The sequence below is a fragment of the Chiloscyllium punctatum genome, chromosome 48 (assembly GCF_047496795.1).
Source record: "Chiloscyllium punctatum isolate Juve2018m chromosome 48, sChiPun1.3, whole genome shotgun sequence".
NCBI lineage: Eukaryota > Metazoa > Chordata > Chondrichthyes > Orectolobiformes > Hemiscylliidae > Chiloscyllium > Chiloscyllium punctatum.
In genome coordinates, this window is record NC_092786.1 from 17,440,264 (window position 1) to 17,464,634 (window position 24,371).

The window sequence follows — 24,371 nt, forward strand, 5'->3', positions numbered from 1 at the left end:
GGCAGAACTTTGGTTCCAGCTGCTTCTTACACTGTTTGCATGTGTTGATCCCCCTTTTGATCTTGTCTTTCACTTGTGGGCCAGCATCTCTCCTGAACTCCACGCCTCCCTGCAACGATGGAGCTCGGATCAGCAATCAACCCATGTCCCTGGGCTACCTTCACACACCAGCACTGCTGTCCTGGAAAGTCCACTCTGATAGGTGTAGTTAGCTATTTTAAAGACATTCATCTTTACAATGCATATCTCATGTGTTTGTTGCCTGTTACTTACCCTGAAGCCAATTGAGAGAGTTCTCAGTTTTTAAGGGAGGTTTGTTTCCCAGACTTCTTGAAATGATTGGCTCATTCCCTTGAAAATTGCTGACAGTTCCTGCATATAGTGCTCCATCTGGTAAAAGCAAAGACAAGCACAGATTAACGGCATCAATAGAATTCTTCAGGAGTTAATAATATCAGATTCAAAAAGTTAAAACACAGTTAATCAAAAAATGCAAGAGAACTGTGGCTTCAATGCCTTTTTCTTTATTCTTCCACGGGATTTGAGTATTGATAGAACAGACAATACTTATTGTCCATCCCTAATTGCCCTGGAGAGATGACAGTGAGCTATGTTATGAATTGCTGCAGTCCATCTGGTATAGGAGTACCCACAGTGCTGTTAGGATGGGAGCTCCAGAATTTAAACCCAGCAACAGTGAAGGAAAGGCAATATAGTTGCAAGTGAAGATGATGTATAGCTCAGTGGGGAAATACTCAGGTGAGGTGTTCCCATGTATTATCCTCCCTTGTGTTTCTGCATGGTAGGGGTCATGGGTTTGGAAAGTAATGTTTAGGTTAGATTAGATTCCCTACAGTATAGAAACAGGTCCTTTGGCCCAATAAGTCCACACCGACACTCCGAAGAGCAACCCACCCATTCCCCTACATCTTACCCATGACTAATCCACCTAACACTATGGGCTATATAGCATGGCCAATTGACCTGACCTGCACATTTTTCGAGTATGGGAGGAAACTGGAGTAACTGGGGGAAATCCACACAGACACGGGGAGAATGTGCAAACTCCACACAGACAGCTGGGAATCGAGCCCAGGTCCCTGGCGCTGTGAGGCAGTGGTGCTAACCACTCAGCCACTGTGACACCCAGTGTGTTGGTGAGTTGCTGCCACTGTGGTGAAGATTGACTATTTAACTTGTGGATTAGCAGGGTTGCTTTATCCTGGAATGTTTTGAGCTCCTTGAGCATTATTGGAGTTGCACTCATGTAGGCAAGTGGAGGGGGAGTTCATCGCACTCCTGGATTTTGCAAAATGTACAGCTTTGGGAAGTCAGAAAGTGAGTTACTTACTGTAGAATTACCAAGCTTTCACCCTGCACTTATAGCTACAGAACTGATGTAGTTCACCCCACTGTGTTGTTGGCCAACTTGACATCCAGAATGGTGACAGTGAAGGAATCAGTAATGGTAATGCTGTTGAACATCAAGGGAAGAGTTATGATCTCTTTTTTTTGTAAGTAATCACTGCCTGGCACTTCTGTGGCACAAATGTGTTTGCCATTTATCAGACTAAGTCTGAATGTTGTGCAAGTCTTACTTCATAGTGGCATTATCTGTTTATTTAAGGGATTAGAAATAGAACTGAACATTGTGCCGCCATTAGCAAACACGTGACCTTATGATTGAGGAAAGGTCCTTGAGTGAGCAGCTAAAGATGACTGGGAGTAGGACACTACCCAGAGGAAATTCTAAAGGCATATTATTGAAGAGATAATTAGGCCTCAGCAACTACAATCATCCTCTTTTACACTAGTTACGACTCCAGCGAATGAAGATTTGTCACTCCTGATTCCCATTGACTGAATCCAGTTACGCTTGGGCTCTGTCAAAGTATGATCACTCTCGCCACATCTCTGGAGATCAGCTCTTTTGTATATGCTTAGATTCAGGCTGCAACATGTGGCGCAGCGTTGAGTCTTGCTGATTGAGAGGGAACCGCAGAAACAGCAGTGGCCATTCAGCCTCTCGAGTCTGATCCACCATTCGTTTACATGATTGTTGACCTCAACACCATTAACCCACCTTTGCTCCATATCTCTTCTTACTCCAACATAACAAATATCTGTCAGTCTCAGTCTTGAATTGACCCAGTCCTCAGTCTTTTAGTCATAGAATCGTAAGCCCAACTCGTCCATGCCAACCAGGTTTCCTAAATTGAACTAGTCCCATTTGCCCATTTTCCCAGCATTTCTGCTTTTGTTTCTGATTTCCAGCATCAAAATTAATTTGCTTTTTTTTTGACCCACTTGCCTGCATTTGGTCCATGTCCCTCTGAATCCTTCTTATCCCTGGACCTGTCCAAAACTGACCCAAACTTCCTTCCAACCTATTTTTATAAGACAGTTTCTTGACTTACTTCTTAAATGGCATGGCTCTCATTTTAAGATTTCTACCTTAGTTCAGGAAATCAAAAAAAGATAGTTTCCCTTTGTGCACTGCGTGAATCCTGACATAATCTTCAATAACCCAATTCAGATCACTCAATCTTCCAAACTCCAGAGAAAGAAAAACTGAGCGAAACCGCTGGAAGAGTCAGGTTCACTGGCAGGAACAACATCTGGTCAGCAGAGCAAGCCTTTACTGGATTAAGATGTACGCTCCAACCAGCAACCCTGTAATCTGACAGTTAACTGGCTCAGGATACCGTCTCATTTACAGAATTATAATTACATACTGGGTAACCAGCACTTGAAACCCGCTTTTACCCACCAACCATAATTGCAGTCGATTTATAGGTCGGGTCAAAGGGACAGCGGCCTTTTCCATCTTCTGTTAAGAGATTACCAAAGCGACTTTTCTCAAGAGAGAAGTTTGCGATATGCTACGAGGAAAAGATAACAGGTTACACCTTGTGCTTGCAATTAGCTGGCAACATTTTAAATTCTTCACATCCAAAGACAGCAGTGACAACACTTACGATGTAGGCACAAGTTGGGCTGAAAGCATAAGTCCCACAAACATAAACGTGTGTGCTGTTCACCTGAAGGAGGATTTTGATGTAGTTGAAGCAATCACTCTGAAACCAGAGAAACCCATTAGAACCTCTGACTCGCCATTGCTCTTAAATGTACCTCAACCGTTAATTTTCACCTACCGACAGGCTCTTGCCCTTAAAGTGACACTCGTTCCTCTTCTGCTCTGGGACTTCCCAAATCACCTGTAAAAGGATATTCAGATTTGATTTAAGATCTTGCACTGACATCCATTAAACAACCAATAATCCATCTCAACTCTTCACTGTCAACAGCTTATCTTTGCCGTCAAAGCTGCTAAAGGTAGGGAATGCACAGTTTATGGTTCTAGCAGTAGGAATCACTAATAACCTATTGACAAATTTTAAACAGAAACTCACTGTCAACAGATTTCAGAAGTTGTGACTTTGGGTCGATATTATTAAGTTCAGGATGCTGCCAAAATGGTTCAGTCCAATGCTCAGTCAGACATTTTCCAGGTGTTCTTTGGATGTAGTGACATTAGACTTCCTCATTTACATAACAGGGGTGCCTAGAAAATAGCCTACCTCTATATTAGGTCAAATTGGTACAATCTCAGCCCTCTATATGGGGATTGGCTACTGTTGGTACAGAATGATGCCAACGAATGGGTTCAATCCCTTTCCTGTTTGTAGTAGTTCATATATACCTACCTACTTTCATTGTCCCATGCTTAATGTGCAGTGGAGCCCTTAATTTACATAACCACTTATCTCAACCTGTCTCTAACAAAGGTAGAAGCCTTTGGTTTCTAATGGACTATCACTAAGCAGCAATTTCTTTGTCTATCTGCACCCAATCCTGAATAGGCCCCTTTTATAGCCAAGTTAGCCTTCATGAATCAAATTAAGTGAGCAATGCTTCACTCAAGCACCACTGACAACATTTTTAAAAAGGGCAGTCATTATCCAGTCAGCCCTTCAGATTCACTGTGCTGTTCCACGACGTTAAGGTTGATCTTCTAACTGAGGCTCGATCATGTGATTCAATGAATTCCACGTGACAGGAGGGGCGAGTCAACATTGGAGTAACATTGTGGAATGAGGAGAAGGAGCCAATGACCATGTGGCACTTTGACTGCCTCCTATTATAATAGAGAGGCCACCCTTTTCAACAGTGCCTGTCATTAGTGGTTGGCAGTCACACAGTGGGATGCACATAGTCTCCTCTTCAAAACATTTCCAGACAGTTCCTATTCAAATGTTGGGAACAGTGAGAGATTTTCCAACTGTGGTTTGAACAATCTATTAAAGCAACTCCTTAAAAGTCAACTCATGCTCCACCACAGTTGAGTGTCTACAGCAGAAAGTCTTTAGTCGTTTACTGTAATAGTGCACTTGTGCCATTCGTCACAATAAGTAGAATAATCAAAATCAACCCCCCTCCGAGAGAATAAAGAAAAGACATAAAACATTCAATGCACAGAGAATCCCACTTACAATGTTGGAGACCAGTGAGGAAATGAACCTAACAAAGAATTGGAGAAACTGGATGCAATTCTCTGTCTAATGTTGTAAACCATCTCTCACTTTCTTTCCCTGACACACTAGAAATGCCACTTCCATTATAAATCAGTGATTTACTCCTGTCCTTTTCTCAAGAATTAACAGAATTTGGTGAATGGCTGATAGTCTATTCCCTCAATAAACTCGTACATTTCAACAAAACTCAGTGTACTTTGTATTTTCGTTCTTTGTTTCTAGAAATTCATTTGCTGCCACTAATAGTGTTCAGCACCCTGACAATAGTTGTAGTAGCAATATTCAGCGTGGGGTTCTAAGACTAACTGATGTTGATAACAGGATTAACGATGCCTCCAGGCAAGTGATTGTGTGAAATTTCAATGATAAATATTCAATTCAGGATTGTCAAGAAGGAGCCCCTAACTGGTTCACCACACATGACTGTCGCTGACCTCAATATCAAATTGGATTGCTTCTGTCAGATCTGGGCGGAGGCTCCCTCCAAATTGGGAGCCAGCAGAGGGTTAGTCTGCACAGGTTTTGGGAAGCTGGGCTCATCTTGGTTCAGTAATTACACGACATGAGTGACAGCAGGAGATATGCTGTCAGTCACTGCTTCAGGGAGAGGTGCCCAGCATCTAATGACAGAATTGGAGCTGGGGTGGAAGGAAATTTGGTGAAACAATGTGACTGAACTGTATCTCTGTGACCCTGTGCCTGTGTCTGGATGGATGCTCTGACAACTGACAGTGAAGTGTGCTTTGATAGTTCCCAATGGACTTGTATCGACAGTCAAGACATTCTTCTGCTTTATGCCATCGCACTAATTGTCCATTAAATCCCAAATGAATGACGTTTAAAAGAAATAAGGAAGAGAAATAGCCAAGTATGACAGTGCTTATTTGCTCTGCAGCAAGATAACGTCCCACCACCGTTCAGCTGGAAATAAGAATATACCTCATTTTTAAATTCATTGGGAGCAATATTGAAAACGTCCAAAGAGAAAATGGCATCTTTTGCACCAACATAGAGCAGCCCATGTTCGGGACTCAGCAGCAGCTTTGTGTAGTTTCGCACTCCGTCTCGATGGAAATGTTTGACAGGTCTGTCTGTGTTATCTGAAAGAGAAGAAATCCTTCTGATTAGAGCAAGTGGCAAAAGCTCTTTACTCCCAAAACAGATAGGCAGCTGACAGCAGCCTCTCGCTCCAGTTCGTCAGGCTTTCTGGAAGGTTTTACCTTGAATATATTTTGGGAGGGAATTTAGCAGGTCTGGCAGCGTCTGTGGAAAGAAAGCAGAGTTAATTTTGCCAGTCCAGTGACCCTACTTCAGGACTGGACTCGAATCATTAACTCTACTTTCTCACCACGGATACTGCCAGGCCTGCTGAGTTTCTCCAGCAATTTCTGTGCTTGCCTCAGATCTGCAGTATCCACAGTTCTTTGTTTTATTTGAGAAATAATTACCAGTTTAAATAGCTGAAGCTCAAATGGACAGTACAATACAGTACAGTGGGATGCTTACAGTACAGGAGGAGGCCATTCAACCCACTGTGTCTGTGCTAGTTCTCTGAAGGAGAAAGTCACATGCTGCCATTCTCGTGCCTTTAAGCTGCAACTGTTTCACCTTTTTCAGGTAATGAGCCAATTCCCTTTTGGTTGAACAAGCCTCTGCCACGTTCTCAGGCAGCGCATTTCAGATCCTAACTGGTCCATGTATGGAAGAGCTTCCTTTAAATTACCATTGCTTCCTTTGCTAAATTATCTTAAAGCTGTAATCCTCAAATTTTCCATGGTGGTTAACAATTTCTCTCTATCTGCTCTGTCCAGACCCTTCAGGATTTTGTGCATCTCTATCAAATCTCCACTCAACCATCTCTTTCCCAAAAAAAACAGTCCCAACTTCTCCAATCATCTGTATAAAATTCAAAAGCAAAATATGTCACTTTTTAAAAGAGATTCAGAGGAAGGGCTTCAAAAAGGAAGGTTTTGCATCTTTGTGGTGCCTCATTGATTTGTACCTCAATGTAACATACAACCTTTGAGGTGCAGACACTAAAATGACCAGATGGTCTTTTGATCTTGGTTGCAGTCATGGGAGCAACGTTGGTCTGGACACTGGAGAATTCCCTGTTTATATGGACAGGGCTATGGGATTGTCATGTCAACAGGTGAACTTTTAGTTTAACAGCTCATTTGCAAGATGGCACCTCTGACAATGAAGCACTGTCACATTACGGCACTGAACTTTCGGGTAGATCGTCCACTGTAGCCTGTGACTGGATGTCTAATCATCAGACTTAACAATCACGAGACTGCCATGATTAAAATGGGCAACATTTAAGGGATGGTATGTTTAAATAGGGACTGATTTACATCTCCACACCTTGGTTTAATTATCTACAATCTTCAAGCTCTTTTAGGCTGAAAACTGAACTGTCTTTGTGCATTGACGTAGGAAATAAATTTAAAATATCCTTCCTTAAACTGCACCATTGTGGTTGTTTTTATTCACTCACGGGATGAGGGTGTCACTGGCTAGGCCAGTATCTATTGCCCATCACAAATTGCCCAGAGGGCAGTTAAAAGTCAACCATGTTGCTGTGGTTCTGGAGTCACATTTAGGCCAGAATAGGTAAGGATGGCAGTTTCTTTCCCTAAAGAGTATTAGTCAACAAGATACATTTTTCTGACAATCGACAATGGATTCACTTAATTCCAGATTTTTTATTGAATTCAAATTCCACCATCTGCCATGTTGGAATTTGAGTTTAGTGTGGTGCTGAAAAAGCACAGGAGGTCAGGCAGTATCCAAGGAATTGGAGAATCGATATTTCGGGCAAAAGTCCTTCATCAGCCTCATTCCTGATGAAGGGCTTTTGCCCATATCATAGATTCCTCAGATGCTGCCTGACCACCTGTGCTTTTCCAGCACAACACTCTTGACTCTGACCTCCAGTCCTCACTTTTTCCATACTGGGATTTAAACCTGGGTCTCCAGGATATTAACTGGGTCTCTGTATTAACAGCCCAGCAACAATACCACTAGGCCATTACTTCCCCGTAAGAAAGGCTGCCTGGAGGCAGATTCAATGGTGGCTTTCAACAGAGAAATGGATAATTATCTGAAGAGAAAGGATTTAGGGCTGATGGGAAAAGGTAGGGGAGGGACACTGGGTGAGCTGTTCTTGCACAGAGTTGGGGACAATGGGCTGAATGATCTTCCATCTTGTCATAGCTCTCCTATGGAATTCTGATTCCACGAAGACAACTTTAATTCCATGAATGAGCCATTTGGATATTAAAGCGTCTTCTCTGGTAACATTGTATAAATGTTACTGGGAACATCGTGAATTTATATATTTACAAAATAATACATGCTACTCCAAATATCAGTCCCATCACTTTGTGTGTGTCTAATCATATTTTGATAGCTGCCAAAATGTCACACTTGTACTAAAGTTATGAAAGACACAGTAAACAGTCACCCTTGGATGCCATCAAATATGAACATGACAGACTCAATACTCTAGACAGGGAATAAACATGAATGGGAAGAAGAGGTTTTAATGAATACCACAAATGTATTAATTTTTCAAACACCTTTGGCTTCATTACTCAAGAGTGTAAATGCTGGAATTTTTAATAAAAAGTTATATGTGAAAATAAGACTGACTCAAGCAGTTGGCATCTAGTTGTTTATTTTCAAGAAACCATATTTTCAGTGCAGAGGATCAATTCACTGCACCTTGCTAAGTCAGGAAGCCACTATGCTGACACAAAACTAAACTACAATTTAATTTAAATCGATTAATAATTTAGCACGCTGATTTGTTTACAGGCTCCCATCAAATCCAATGACATTTTGTCGATAGCACATGACAGACCCAGAGTCCATGCAATTATGTTGGATGTCACTGGATTGCCCTGAGCTGGAGTACTGCATCACCCACACCTTCAGAAGGATACTGTGGCCTTGAAGATGGTGCTGAGGACACTTGTCTGAAAGAAGCCAGGGATAAAGGAGCTCAGCCATGGGGAGAGATTGGAGAATCTGATATTGTTCTCACTGCAGAGAAGGCTAAGAGGAAATTGAATGGACCTGTTCAAAACGATGAAGAATTTTGATGGAGTTGACGGGTTTCCATTGGCAAGATACAAGGGAAGACCACCAAGTTCCCCTCTAAGCCAATCACCATCCCAAATTGGAAATATATTACTGCTCTTTGCTGTCACTGGATTACACAGACAGCACAGTATTGTAGTGGTTCAAGAACGCAGCTCACCACCACCTTCCCAAGGGGTGACTAGACATGGGCAATGAATTCGGTGCTGACCAATGATGCCCATGTCCCTCAAGTGAGTAGAAATAAGACAGGTCACAGTAACCAGAAGTTACCGATTTGAAATTATCGTCTGAGGAACCCGACAGGAGAGGTTTTTTTTAACACTCACTTGTTTTTATCTGCATTACACTGACTAAAAGGGCTGTGGACACATTCAATTTTCATAGATGGAGGAAAGGTAGGGGAGGGACAAAGTTGAAAATGTGAAAAAGAAAAAATCTGGAGGCATAAGGGGAAAAACTGAAATCACTTGGTAGCTCTTCTGAAGAGGCGGCACATGTTAATATTCTTAATTAACATATTCAGACATATTATGACACACCTCTGGAGTAGATGGAACTTAGATCCCAGGCATCCTCAGAGAGAGATAAGGACCTTACTACTGTGCCATAAACAGATCTCTAGAATAGGAATGATGGGCTAAACAGCCTCTTGGCGAAAGTAAGGACCGCAAATGTGGGAGATTTGAGTCGAGAGTGTGATGCTGGTAAAACACAGCAGGTCAGCCAGCATCCGCACAGCAGGAGACTCAATGTTTCTGGCATAAGCCCTTCATCAGGAATGAGCCTGGGAGCCTCAGGGGTGGAGAGATAAATGGGAGGGGGGTGTGTGTGGGGGGGAAGGTAGCTGAGAGCGCGATAGGTGGATGGTGGGGGAAAAGGTGATAGGTCAGAGGGGAGGGAGGAATGGATAGGTGGAAAGGAAGATGGACAGGTGGGACAGGTCATGAGGGCGACGCTGAGCTGGAAGGTTGGAATTCAGATAAGGTGGGGGGAGGGGAAATGAGGAAACTGGTAAAATCCACATTGATGCCATAAGTTGGAGGGTCCCAAGGTGGAAGATGAGGCGTTTTTCCTCCAGACATCGGGTAGTTAGGGTGTGGCAGTGGAGGAGACCCAGGACATGCATGTCCTTGGCAGAGTGGGAGGGGGAAGTGAAGTGTTCAGCCACGGGGCGGTGGGGTTGATTGGTGCCCCGCAGATGTTCTCTGAAGCGCTCTGCAAGGAGACATCCTGTTTCCAGTGTAGAGGAGACTGCATCGGGAGCTCAATAAATGATATGTGTGGAAGAGCAAATAAAACTCTAATAAATGTGAAAGGCTCCTTTGGGGATTTGGATGGGGGTGAGGGGGGAAGTATGGGCACAGGTTCAGTAATTCCTGCAGTTGCTGGGGAAGGTGCCAGGAGGGGAGGGTGGGTTGGTGGAGGGGCGGGAAATGGATGAGATGCTCTGGAGGGCATCATCGACTATGTGAGAGGGGAAATTGTGGTCTTTAAAGAAGGAGGCCATTTGTATGTTCTATGGTGGAATTAGTCCTCCTGGGAGCATATGCAGCAGAGGCAGAGGAAGTGGGAATAAGGGATAGTGTTTTTCCAGGAGGCAGGGTCTCCTGGAGGTGTGGTCCAGGTAGCTGTGGGAGTCGGTGGGTTTGTAGAAAATGTCAGTGTTGAGTCGGTCACCATTGATGGAGATGGAGAGGTTGAGATAGAGGAGGGAGGTGTCTGAGATGGTGCAGGCGAATTTAAGGTCAGGGTGGAATGTGTTGGTAAAGTTGATGAACTGTTCAATTTCTTGCTCTGTTATAAGATTCTATTAAAAAAACTCCAAATATGTAATTAGAAAATGATCATTTACATTGCATGTCTTTGTTTCATTTCTTCCTGCTGTGTAAGACCACGTGCTCAATCATAATAAAACGCTTCTGGCTTCCTGACAGGTTATTCCAGAATGTGTTAAAAAATATTGCTATTTGAGCAGAATTCCCTTGAGCTTTCTGTTAGTGATAATGGATTCAGACTCAGAATATGATGGGAAGAAACTGACTGAGAGAATCCATTCAAACAGACTCTTCGCCTCTGGGACGTGGCTTTGAAACAGACCCAAAGCCTGAGATGAAATGGAAATCTCCTCTGGCTGCAGCAGTTGACTTCTGAAGAGACTCAGCTGACCACGGGTCCCCAGTGAAAAACATTCAGAATTCAGCGGTAATTATCCGAGGGAGCACTAGCTGGGAGTCATGGAGGATCTCACGCTGACACAACATTGATGGCATACTTCGAAATTCAAACTTATTTTTGGAGTGTAGTGAGGGGAGCATTATCCCCCATCCAGCCAATAATGTAACAATTCTAAAGTTCTCTCCTTAAACCTCTCTGCCTCTCTTTCTTTTGCTCTCTCCCCCTTTTGAGCTCTTCCTGAAATCCTTTGATGATGACAGGTTACTGGTCTTAAAGCTTTATTTTGTAGGTGGCTGGCTGCCCCAAAGTCTGGACGAACTCACTATAGTCGATGCAAACTGCCTCAGGACAAGCTAACCTTGTGCTTTGCTTGCAGGCGTTAGAATCCTTACTTGGAAATGATCAAACACCAGTTCCTTGACAGCTAGTTTCTCTCCTTTTGCCACACACCAGACTTCTGGATGGAAATGTGCCTACACTTTATACTTTGTTGTCAGTTGCACTCCCTTGGTAATGTTCTTTCCTCTAAACAACAAGGTATTAGGCTCCAGACCTAACCCAGTAGTTGAAGACAAGAATTAGTGCTGAGCTCTCTGCAGACGCTGGAGATCTGAAATACAAACAAAGTGCTGGAGAAAGTCTGCAGGTCTGGCAGTATCTGTGGAGAGAGTTAAGGTTTTGAGTTTGATATGGATTTTCTTTGGAAATGAGTTATACACTATCACCTGGCCAATATTCATCTCTCAGTCAACATAAGGAGAGCCCATTATCTGGGCAATTGTCACATTGTTGGATTATGGGAGTTTGGCTGAGTGGAAAGAGCAGCTGTTCTCATGCAGTACAACAGAGACTAGACTCGAAAATAGTCTGAGTCCAGTGATCGTTCTTCAAAACCCTTCTGTTGACTCTCACATCTGCTAGACTTTGAGTTTCTCTTTGTTTCAGGTCTCCTGCATCTGCACTTTGCTGTTTTACTCAAGAGTAATTTGTTAGCTGTGAAGACATCTATCCGGTGGTCATGGGAAGTGCTATTTCAATGCAAGCTTTTCATTCCCCTTTGGCTGGGATCTGGCCAGACGTAGTTATCTGATATATGGGCATTTCCAGGACAAGTTCAAAGACCAGAATGGCAAATTGTTCCATCAACCAGCTGTGAAACGCTATAGCAAAACCTCCGCACTGAGTACTGATGAATAAGAAACATCACTCATAAATACCCAACAAATTAAATATGGAAGCTACCTCCTAACAATCATCATAACACACAATTTAACATAATAAAAAATATATTTAAAGAAGCCTTTATCTTCTTGTTGAGCTAACTGGCTCCCAGTACAGCAAAACAAGAGATGTCAGATGATCCATTATCAGCCTTCCTGGAACAGTCTAAGCTTGGCTCCTGTCCAAATGCATGCCACTTGTGGTTTTTGTGGTACTGAGCTACTGAGCTGTGGTTATAGATCGGAATCCCAGATTGGGATGGTGCTTTAATCTGCTGCCTGTCAGCTGCCAACCAAGTGAATGTTCAGCTCTTGTCAGAACCAAGCACAGCTGGGTATCAAGTGTGGCCACATTCAAAAAGAAGCGTGCAGTCAAACCTTAGGAGGGAGGATTCTGATGCTGCAAAATAAACTGTAAATATTGATCAGCTTTTGAGTTCTGATGAAAGGGCATTGTCCTGACATGTTTTATTCTCAGATATGCTTGTGCTGCCTGAGTATTGACACCATTTTCGGATTTTCTTCCTGATTTCCAGCCTCTTAATTGGGGGAATAAAAGCAGGACTCCTCACACTTCATAATGGAACAGAAGGACCCATGGAGTCCACACCAGTCACTGTCTTGCAGTGTCTCAACCCTGGGAGAAATTGAGGACTGCAGATGCTGGAGATCAGAGTCAAAACGTGTGGCGCTGGAAAGGCACAGCCGGTCAGGCAGTATCTGAGGAGCAGGAGAGTCGATGTTTTGAGTAGAAGCTCTTCATCAGGAATGAAAGGCAGTTCATCAGAACTCAAAAGCTGATCAAGATTTACAGTTTATTCCTGATGAAGAGCTTATGTTTGAAATATCGACTGTCCTGCTCCTTGAATGCTGCCTGATCCGCTGTTAATTTCCAGCACCACACTTTTTGACTAATGTCTCAAGCATTCTTGCTTTTGACAGCTGGTGGCATCTTAATAACATTCTATACTTGATCTCAAATTTTGGGTGATAATGTCAATGATGTATTTATTTTTCATTCCTAGTTTTCCAAATGATAAATACCTGAGTCTGGTGCAAGTCTATTCAATGGCTTGCTCAGCCACCTCAGAGGATGCTACACCATCATCCCTCATCATTATCCAATGACAGTGGGGACCAGGAGCCAGGGATTCAGTACAACAGGAGTTCTCATTTCCTGTGGCCTCAGTGAAATATGGTCAATGGAGGTCAGTCTAAGAGTAGGCACAATGCAGAGGCCACTTTTCCTTGGCAGCAGTCTGATTCCAACTCAGAAAGTCAGAATTTGTTTAGACTGAAGTAGCAATGTTGAAAGAGCACAGCAGACAAAGGAAGTCATTCGGCCCCCTTAAGTCCGTGCTGCCATGAATTGAAACCATGGCCAATCTGTCATCCAAATCCATTTGCCTGAGGTGCTTCCAGTTAAGCAGATATTTCTTTACCCAGGGAATGGTGAGCCTGTGGAATTTTCTGTCTCAGAAAGCCAACTGAGGCCACAATGTTGAAGGTTTTCAAGAAGGAATTAGGTGTCGTTCTGAGGGCTAAAGGGATCAAAGAGTAAGGGAAGAAAGTAGGAACAGAGTACTGAGTTGGATGAACATCCATGATCATACTGAATGGCGGAACAGGCTCAAAGGGCAGAATTGCCTCGTCCTGCTCCTACTTTCCGTGTTTCTACCCTTTGGCAAACAGAAGAAGCACCTCGAAGTTTCTTCTTCAACACCACTCCCCCTACTCTCTCTCTGTCCCTCTTCCTCCAATTATGCAACTAAACCAGGTTACACTTCTTGGCAGCTTTACAAAAGTGAGTGTTGATTGAAGTAATAGCAGTGAAGGGGTTAATGTTCATGTTACACTGGCTCCAACCATTCTGCTGATCTCACACAGAGGTCTGGAGATGGAAAGAAAGAGTTTTATTCCAGCTTTCAGAGGAAGCAGATGTATCTGTACCAGTCCCTAAGGAGTGACCAATTATGCCTAACCAAATCAATTTGTAATTATTGCTCCAATGTAATTCAATTTTTTGTTATCTAATATCAGTGTCTCCATTTATAGATCCCTTTGAATGGGATAACTGCTATGGTTAATCACTAGATAGGTTCATGACAAAGAAGGATTGGTGTCAGCAAAGTACCTTAAACACCTCTTATCCAGTACCACATGGTAAAGGTGGCAAATACCACAAGATGCCAGCTGTGGTCATCTGGGAAGATGTCACAGTGCGGACACTCGATGCATCACAAACAGCACATGACCCAAAGCTGATAGGGACATTAGCGAATCTTCCTATGAGCCCAAACAATAATGGGGGCTCCAACACAGGTAAGACTCCCCATTATCCCAACAAACTCATGGACTTTGGGAGCCATAGCATTTTCTTATCCACTGCAGAACTTACCGCAAATAAAATCCATGAATGTGCATTTAATATGGAGAATCGGTTCATAATTTTTCATAAGAATGCTATTTACACTGAGGTTCAGCAATTTTTGTATTTTTGTTGAGTTTTATCCTTCTGCAAGATATTACAACTCACCCATACTAGAATATCAGCTTATTCATTATACTTGAACCAATAATCTTCAAACTCCAGGCTAGAGTGCTACACACTGAGCCACAGCTGACATCAAATAAGATTCTGATATCTTGGGAATTAGAAGCCATGAGTCATTCTAAGTACTTTCAGCTCAAAAGTGATAAATCTGGGGAAAATATTAACTTCAAATACCAGCTTTTGAGAGACTTAAATTAAATAGAATTTTGCATTTCCGCAAGGACTCTTACCAGTTTTTATAAATGCACCTAAGAAAGCATTCTATCTGGATGCATCATTGCTTGGTACACAACTGCTCTGCTCAAGACCAAAAGAAATAAGAGAGTTGTGAACACAGCTCAGTCCATAAGCCAGCCTTCCATCCACTGACTCCATCCATACTTGCTGCTACCTCAAGCAGCCAACATAATCAAAGACCCCTCCCACCTCAGCTTTACCCTCTTCCACCCTCCTCCACTGGCAGAAGGTACAAACATTTGAAAACACGTACCAACAGATTTAAGAATAGCTTCTTCTCCTCTGTTATCAGACCTGTGTTGGACCTCTCATATACAGAGCTGATCTTTCTCTGCACCTTCTCTGGAGCTGTAACACTGTATTTTGCATTCTATTCTATTACCCTACTGTACTTACATAAGGTATGAGTTACCTGGATGGCACACAGTACTATACTTTTCACTGCATCTTGGTACATGTGACAATAAAAATCAAATGAAATCAAATACTGTGACTAAGATATTGATACAAAGTGACATGATTTAATTAAACTTGATCAAATTATTGTTAAACAAGTAACTGTTTAAAGTTAAAAAAATATAATTGTGGAGTTTACAGTAAACTAAGTGGAAAAAGTTGATGACATTTTTTTAAAAAAGGATTTGCATTTCACTTTCGTTTCTCCGTTCTCCTGACCAGTAAAGGCCTTTCTTTAATATAAAAAAATCAGTTTGTTCGTTTGTAACTCATCTTTTTGCAGTGAGTACCTTCACTTTCAATATTCATGTTCTACCTGCCACCTTAGCTTTGACATCTCATATGTGCAAGATGAATGTGTGAGACAGAAAGTAGAAACCGGGGTCAAGAGGATTGCTGTTCTATTTGCAACAATGTACAGGACTATCAAGTTGCCCATGGGCCTGTGCAGAAAACGTCCTGCTGAATATATCTACTGGATTGGCCTGTGAAAGATGATAAGTCAACGAAAAAGAATGAAAGATCCACTTGTCCTGATCCTCACTGATCTCTGTCACATAGGTGTTTGTTCATGATTGTATTGATAGGAGTAACCACTGTGCTGTCATGGTGGAATGTAAGTCCCATCTTTTGCCTTCTCTTTTATGTTGGCTACATCTCCATCTATGTGATAGCGAAAGGTAGGGATGTGTGTGTACGCGCAATGTGTACACGCAAATGGATGCCTGGTCTAGAGTTGCTAGACCTGTTCTCAATCTATCCTATTTGGCATAGTGGTCATGCCATTGAAAGGAAAGATGATATGCTTAGGGCAAAGATGGAAGCTCATCGCTAGTTGGCACTGATAGGCACTCTGAGGGCAAATGGAGGTCATCATGGCAACACTACGCCACACAGCTGCAGCCAGGAGAGAAAGCCAAGTTCTTTTCCCTGCAGATCTTGCATGAACCAGGAGGGTCTTTGGGACAACACATCAGTGTCATGGTCACATTTCCTGAGAACAGTCTTTTTTTCCCCGATTTTGTTAAGAAACTGGATCTCAATTCTCTAACTGCCATACACAAACTCTGGAGTACTGGTCCAATTGTGTCACTGGTACTGTACCCATAAGACCGGAAGACATATCAGGCTAGACCATTCAGTCCAACAGCTCTGTTCCCCCATTTATTCAGATTGTTATTGACCTGATAACCCAGAATGTGCGAGATGTGAGAAGAGCAGAACACGCAGGCTATACCAGTCTTACATAACGAATGGACAGATAATTAATTCTGGAGCAACATGGTTACTAACCCTCTGGAATTATCCCACAGTCTCCAGCATTGACAGCACAAACATCTGGACACCGCGAGAAACTTTGATGGTAGACCATCATGGAGGTTGCGTTTCAGTTTCTTTGAATGCCTTTGTGATTTTGTTGTAATCTAAATGGATGTTGTGGGAGGGAGCGGGCATGTTGGAGGGGGCAGAGCTGTTGGAGGTGGCTGGCTATGTTCTGAGGTATTCAGGAATAAATGCAATCAGACTTGACACCCTATATGGAAGAGGTAATTTATCGGTCAGGCACCATTTCAAAGGTAAACTAGGTGGTGTCCCTTAGGATAGGGCTTAAAAGCATTTTAATTTCACATTGGTCAGAAAGAGTCCCCTTCAATGTAAATGGAGGAAACCTGCAGGCCAGCACTGCATGCTGAAATCTTTTGTGTCAAAACCATTCAACTGTACAGAGCTCCAATCTTTGTGGGAAAGCTTTCAGCTACTGGAGCTGTTCTCAAGCCAATATTTTCAACTCTTTTCATCCTTGAGTGGATTAACCATTCAGTCACCAGGTATCTATTCACATCTCCTATAAGTCTGATATGTATATTTTACTTAGCTGTCCAGAGATACACCTCTGGAGCAAATGGGTCTTGAACCCAGAGCTTATGTCCTGAGGTAGTGACAATACCAAATTGCTTCAAGTGCTTTAAGTCTAGTATTTAACAGAACAGTGCCACTAATTGGGCTTTAATCAGACATGTTCATGTAAACTTTACAGCATTAGCACTCAGGCAAGATGAATTTTGCTATCAACCATCTTTGAATTAGTGTAAACAATTTATCCTGCAGCGTTCCATCTCTGCTTATGCTCTGCACTGTTTTAACAAACATTCATTCGGTAATTGAACATCAAACATGACAAAAACCAGCAAACGTTTTCAGGAGACAAGCCAATTACACAGAGGCAGATTTTCTCTAATTGCTTCTTGTTGAATGAATTGCTCCCTGGGATAGAAACAGATAAAACTTTGGAGGAGGGAGGGAGAATTCTTTGTGCTTTCATGCCACTGTTGTCATGGTTACCAGCATGGAACAGGCTTAGCTTGTTTGCCTCAATTATGAATCCAATTCCATTTCAGCTGAAATAGGTGTACTGAGAAATATTGCTTTAAATGATTCATGTGTGACACATAGTTGTAGTACATGCAGACAGATTGCAAAGAGGCTTACACCCTCTCAGTTCAATTGAGTGTGGTGGACACTGTGGTCAGACAAAGTGCTCAATGAGGGGTCTGTTAATCATAACAGGCATGCATCGGGTTAGCTACTAACTCAGGAGAGGAATTTAATCCGAAAAAAAAAGGGTAGATTGACGTCAGGTGGGAGGTTGGAAGGGAGAGGGTCCCAGAAATCTGTTTCCTCTCCCAAATCCATCAACTGCTAGATTTAAATGGGGCTGAAATATGTTAACAATGACAGTGAGCCAAAGAGCTAGTGGGAAAACACTGGCCCAAAGCAGTGAAGCACTGAGATTAAGGTCAGACGCTGAGGGAGTGCTGCACTGTCATCATTCGGGGTGACATGTCAAATTGATGTGTCATCTGCACGCTCTAATTAATGGTAAAGATCCCATGGTTCCACTTCAGAAAAGGACGAAAGAACTCTTCCCGGTATTCTGGTCAATATTTATTCACAAATCAGCATCACAACACAGACCATTTGATTATAACTGCAATTATGTTGGTGAGAGCTTGCTGTGCAAAAACTGCCTGTCAGGTTTCCTGCATTAAAACAATGACTACTGTTTAAAAGCATGTATTTGGCTGTAAAGTGCATTGGAACATTACCTCTGGAGCAGGTGAGACCTGAACCCAGATCTCTCTGTTCAAGGGTAGGGACAATACCGAGTGGAAACATCGACTCTCCTGCTCCTCAGATGCTGTCTGACTGGCTGTGCTTTTCCAGAACCACACCTTTTGACAAAACTACTGCACCACAAGAAGGTCTCCCATTGCCTGTTTTTATTTTAAATTTAATGTGTTTTTCTAATCAATCAGTTCAGAGATGTCACTACATACCTCTGGAGCAAGAAGGAGTTGAACCAGGGCCTACTAGTTGAGGGGCAGGGACATCACCACTGTGCCACAAGAACCCTCAAAACTACCATTTATTCTTTTTTTCTTTATTCTAAAGAACTATCCTTTAAGTCTGGTTTAGTCAATCCTTTCAGCCAACATATATTATGAATCTTCATAGAGTCAATCTGCACCAGCCAATGTAATATAACGCCTATTCTTTGAATGTCCAAGTTTCCTATTTTAATGTAGAGAGACCAAGATTAATTCAGATAAAATCCATCTCTGTCATTCCTTAGCCCTGGGACTTAATTTGTTCTTTGATTGTGATCTTTGAGATATTATTCAGAACCTTATTAAAACTTTCAGATCTTCCAGAAATCCTTGTCATCTTTGCTTCATGTAAATTTAATTGAATGAAGATCAAAAGCTGAATGAAAAAGTCAACTGGTGGCTACATTTTCTCTGTTGTTTGGAATGTTTCTCATTTGAGTGAATTCCTACTTGACCATGTTCAGTTTTTATCTTTACTGAACCATGTGACGTGGGTGTTGCCAACATTTATTCCCCAATCTTAACTGCCCTTGGGAAGATGGTAATGAGTCACCCATCCTGAACACAACTGACCAGCTAGCTGGACCATTTCTGGGGCAGTTAAGAGTCAACTATACGACTGTGGATCTGGAATCACATGTAGACCAGACCAGGTAACATTGGTTGATTTCCTTCCCTTGAAGAACCTATACAGGATTTTATGTCATTCCCATAGTTTTATGGTCATTATTACTGATGCTAGCATCCTATCCTTCACTTATTTAATTAATTGAATGTAAATTCTCCAAGTTGCTGTGACAGGATTTGAATTTATGGTTCTGGAACATTCCCCCAAGAAACTGAGACGCCCCATGATTTGACACGCCAGTGTTGCTCATGGTACGGCTGTAAAATATTATAATTAGATTCCCTACAGTGTGGAAACAGGCCCTTCAGCCCAACCCGACCCTCCGAAGACTAACATACCCAGACCCATTTCCCTCTGACTAATTGACCTGATGCTATGGACAGTTTAGCATGGCTAATTCACCTGACCAGCACATCTTTGGATTGTGGGAGGAAACCCATGCAGACATGGGGAGAATGTGCAAACTCCACACAGACAGTCTCATAAAGCTGGAATTGAACCTAGGACGCTGGTGCTGTGAGGCAGCAGTGCTAACCACTGAGCCACCATGCCAACCAGATGAAAGCATATGTCAGAAATACAAAACAGTGGAAGTAAGCAGACCAATTAATTGATGGGTAGCAAGTGACCACACACTTTGTGCGACTTCAATAAGAGCAGACCCAGGCAGTGCATTATCCAGATACAAGGTAGAACCTGTAGCAATTACAGTTGGTTCTGATATAATGCGATAGTTCAGTTTCCATGCGATCCCACATTATAAGAAAATCGTGCAGTAGCAGCACCATTCAAACTAATGGGGCCGCAATCCCGTTATAGCCGTCACAGGTAAGGGAAAGTTCACCTTCTATGAACAACACTCTAAATTCTTCAATCACATTAAAGCCAATTCGCATTGATGAAACACGTGTTATAGCAGAACCAACTATACATAGATAAGGGGTTAGTGAGAAAACTTTGCTAAGTACCAGAACAATAATTGAAAACAAGTATAATCTGAGCATCATCTAGGGAGAACTAGATAATTAAATTGTAATTACATCCAGTAGGCTTGACTATTAAGTCAGACATTGGACGACTCTGCCTGTCAATTGTAATTCTGTCACAAGAAGCTGCACGTAGAAAGGATGGTAATTATTTCAGTTTGACATTCCACAGGCTTAACCGGCCAATTTGGTTTGGAATATATTAGCAACATAAGAGAGAGTAAGTAATTCAGCCAGTCAGGCCTGCTCCGCCTTACCAATTATGTGGCTATTATTTGTTTTTGAGGGCTTGCTGTGTGGAAATTGGCTGTCACCTTTCCTACGTTATAACTATAACAATGTCAAAATGAGTTAAATTGCTGTAAAGTGCTTTTGGGTGTCCTGAAATTGTGAGAGGCGCTACAATGGAAAATTAGTCCAGAGTAATTCTATACTACAATTCAGTTCTCCCTTGTCCACATCCTTTGCATTTTTATGTGATACAAATGTAGTGATTACATTTGTCCGGATGAGTGCAAGATGAAAAGCTTTGACACAATGTCTCTCTTTTCACCCACATCAGTGAACATACTGATATATCTTCCCTTTATAGGGAACGGATTTCCAAACTTCCACTATCCTCTACTTAGATCATAACAAGCTGCACCAGACAATATAGGGACATTGAGCTTTCCGATCACATTGTCATGGGTGGGTCGCATACAGAAGGCTGAGGATCACAAATGATTCATCTAAACTCATGCCATACACAAGATAACAGTGCTATGATTCAATGTTCATTTGTACTATACCTTATTATTGCCTCATGTCACAAATAAAATTGAATTCCAATGAACTTGTATCTACATGACACTAATCACAATTAACAGAATGTTCCAGAGTCCTTTCAAACCAATCAGTTACCTTTAAATGCAGAAAACACAGATCACATCGAAAGCTCCTGCAATGGCAATATAATAATGAGATCATGTTGTTTAAGTGATGTTGGTTAAAGTATAAATATTGACAAGGACACGAGGGAGAACTGTATTCAAAACTGTGCCATGGACTTCTCTACCTCCACTTTAGAGAGAAGAAGCCACCTTGATTTAATTTCTCACTTGAAGTATTGTCCCTCTGGCAGTCTGACACTCCGTCTGTGCTACGCTGTGGGGTGGCAACAAATGCTTAGATAGGACTGACTCTGGAGTAGGACTTTGGCCTCATGATTTTTGGCATTAGAGGTGAATATGTGAGCCACTGACAGAGGGTCTACTGCCCTCTTGTATGCACCTCTACAAAATATAGATTAGATTACCTACAGTATGGAAACAGGCCCTTCAGCCCAACAAGTCCACACCAACCCTCCAAAGAGTAACCTGCCCAGACCCATTCCCCTAACTGACACACCTAACACTCTAAGCAATTTAGCATGGCCAATTCACCTGACCTGCACATCTTTGGATTGTGGGAGGAAACCACGCAGATACAGAGAGAATGTGCAAAGTCCACAAAGACAGTTGCCCAAGCCAGGAATTGAACCCAGGTCCCTGGCACTAGGGGGCAGCAGTGCTAGCCACTGAGCCACCATGCCACCCTAGAAGTGATGCAGAAAACAGCATCTTATCCCTCCATCTTATCCCATTCTTCACCTTTATGAATGAGTGAAAGGCCATTTGCTGTTGTTCATCAGGAGAAATTAGTGCAAGGGCCCGATTCAGTGAGGCCTTTGCTGAAAGTATGGGTTGTCTGTCTGACAGTTGGTAACAAAGAAATCAGGGAATTTAAGACATCAATCAAGCAGCAGTACAAACCTTATGCATCAGACCTTCCTCACGTAAGAACTTCAAGTTGCTGTCAGATGAAAGCTGCATTTTTATCTCTGAATCTGTTGGGTTTGGCTTCGATTCTATGGCAGTGTATAATATATGAGGTCTCCGTACTGGCATATTTCCTGTGTTGCAACTGCGTCCACTGAAGTGCTTAACTGGCTGCAAGCCAAATTGAAACATCCAGTCCTCGTGAAAAACGATATATAAATGCAGGGGTTTATTTTCATTTATTTTCCTTTAAGATGTTCTGCCTGCTTGTAATCACTATGACAATGGGTCTGATGATCTACAAGAGTTAAATCTTCATAAAACTCAATCAAGTTTGTGAGACATGATTTCCCATGCTCAAAGCTGTGTTGACTATCCCTAATCAGTCCTTGCCTTTCCAAATACGTGTAGACACTGTCACTCGATTCCTCCAACAACTTATCCACCACCGACGTCAGGCTCACCAGTCTATAGTTCCATGGTTTTCATTACCAACTTTCTTAAATAGTGGCACCACGTTAGCCAATCTCCAGTCTTCTAGCACCTCGTCTATGGTTACGGCTGGGAAAATCTGGCTATCGGTGATACAAATATATCAGCAAGAGGCCCAGCAATCACTTCCCTAGCTTCGCACAGAGTTCTCGGGTACACCTGATCAGGTCCTGGGGATTTATCCACCTTTATGCATTTTAATAGGTCCAGAACGTTCTCCCCTGTAATACGGACATTTTTCAAGATGTCGCTATTTATTTTCCCACTTCCTCTATCTTCTATGGTGGGGAAGACCTAGTAGAGGGCGTAGGTTTAAGGTGAGAGGGAAAAGGTTTAAAAAGGATCTAAGGGGGCAACTTTTTCACGCAGAGGGTAGCACGTATATGGAATGAGCTGCCAGAGGAAGTGGTGGAGGCTGATATAACTATAACATTCAAAAGTCACCTGGATGAGTAATGAATGGGAAGGGTTTAGAGGGATACAGACCAAGTGCTGGCAAATGGAACTTGATTAAGGTCTGGTCAGCGTGGACGAGTTGCACTGAGGGGTCTGTTTCTCTAAGAGTTTATGTAACATTACATTAGAGGCTATGAGCTCCAGATAAGTCACAGAAAAATAGTTTTTCAGCTCTCATTTCAGGTAAAGCCTCCACAGAACTGAACCAAATGGAAAATCAAACCACAGAAGGTGATAGTGACTAAGAAAGCTGAGGCTATTGAGGTGTTTAGATACAACAATGATATATTTCAAGTTGAGGTGTTGAGGATCATGGACCTATATATATAGATCAAAGAGATCATAGATCCAAATCATAGACTCCCTACAGTGTGAAAGCAGGCCATTTGGCCCATCAAGTCCACACCGACCCTCTGAACAACATTTCACCCAGTCCCAATGCCCCCTACCCTATCCCTGTAACCCTGCATTTCCCATGGCTAACCACCTAACCTGCACATCCCTGAACACTATGGGCAATTTAGCACAGCTAATCCACCTAACCTGCACATCTTTGGACTGAGAGGAAACCGGAGCACCCGGAGGAAACCCACGCAGATACAGAAAGAATGTGCAAACTCAATACAGAAATCAAACCCGAGACCCTGCCATTGTGAGGAAGCAATGCAAATCACTGAACCACCACCATATTGTCCTCAGTATGGACCGTGAGGATCATTGAGGAGAGGCATGATGGGCCAGTGTTTGGAATGGGATGATGTATAGGCAACAGAACCTTGGAGGAGCCGAGGTTTATGGAGGTTGGAACGTAAGGAGGTCAACCTGGAGAGCAGTTTAGCAACTAAACCTGATGGAGGTGCAAGTGAAACCTGGGCAGAGGCTAGGGTTATGTTCCACAGGTAGGACTGGCCGGTTCATGGAGACAACATGGGGTCAGATATTCAGCTTGTGATTAAATAAGGCATTGAAGCTGGAAACAGTCTGACTCCACCTGAGACAGAGGGCAGAGTTCATTGCCAGCCGGGTGTGAAGGTGGTGCAGGGCATTTAAGTGGGTGGGAGAATGCTGGGTGGGTTGCCACCATTTTCTTCCAACTTCTCTGATGAAATCCAGGGTGGGAAGTCCAATGGATGGTCTGCCCACCCCATTACTAATTAATGCCCACAGCCTCATCCTACTGTCACTGGTACTCAAACCGCCAGGGCTGTGAGGGCAGATGAGGGCAAGGTTGGATCCTCGTCGTTCCCTGAAAATACACGTGGTGTTAAGAACAGAAATCATGGTTAGCAAGGATCTGGCTATGAGTGTACAAGTAGAACCAGATATAGAAAGCT

The 24,371-nt window shown here is 42.6% G+C and overlaps 1 protein-coding gene across 7 annotated transcripts in view; it reads right to left on the bottom strand.

Moving 5' to 3' along the window:
• The window catches only part of sema4ba (sema domain, immunoglobulin domain (Ig), transmembrane domain (TM) and short cytoplasmic domain, (semaphorin) 4Ba), a 475,024-nt gene that overhangs the window by 46,168 nt on the left and 404,485 nt on the right, over window positions 1–24,371 (bottom strand). For all 7 annotated transcript variants that reach the window (XM_072564765.1, XM_072564767.1, XM_072564766.1 and 4 more), the window contains 5 exons: window positions 5,475–5,635; window positions 3,156–3,218; window positions 2,979–3,077; window positions 2,771–2,882; window positions 274–390 (listed from right to left, as the gene is read on the bottom strand). In XM_072564765.1, coding sequence (XP_072420866.1) covers window positions 274–390; window positions 2,771–2,882; window positions 2,979–3,077; window positions 3,156–3,218; window positions 5,475–5,635 — 552 coding nt within the window. The remainder of the gene's footprint in view (window positions 1–273; window positions 391–2,770; window positions 2,883–2,978; window positions 3,078–3,155; window positions 3,219–5,474; window positions 5,636–24,371) is intronic.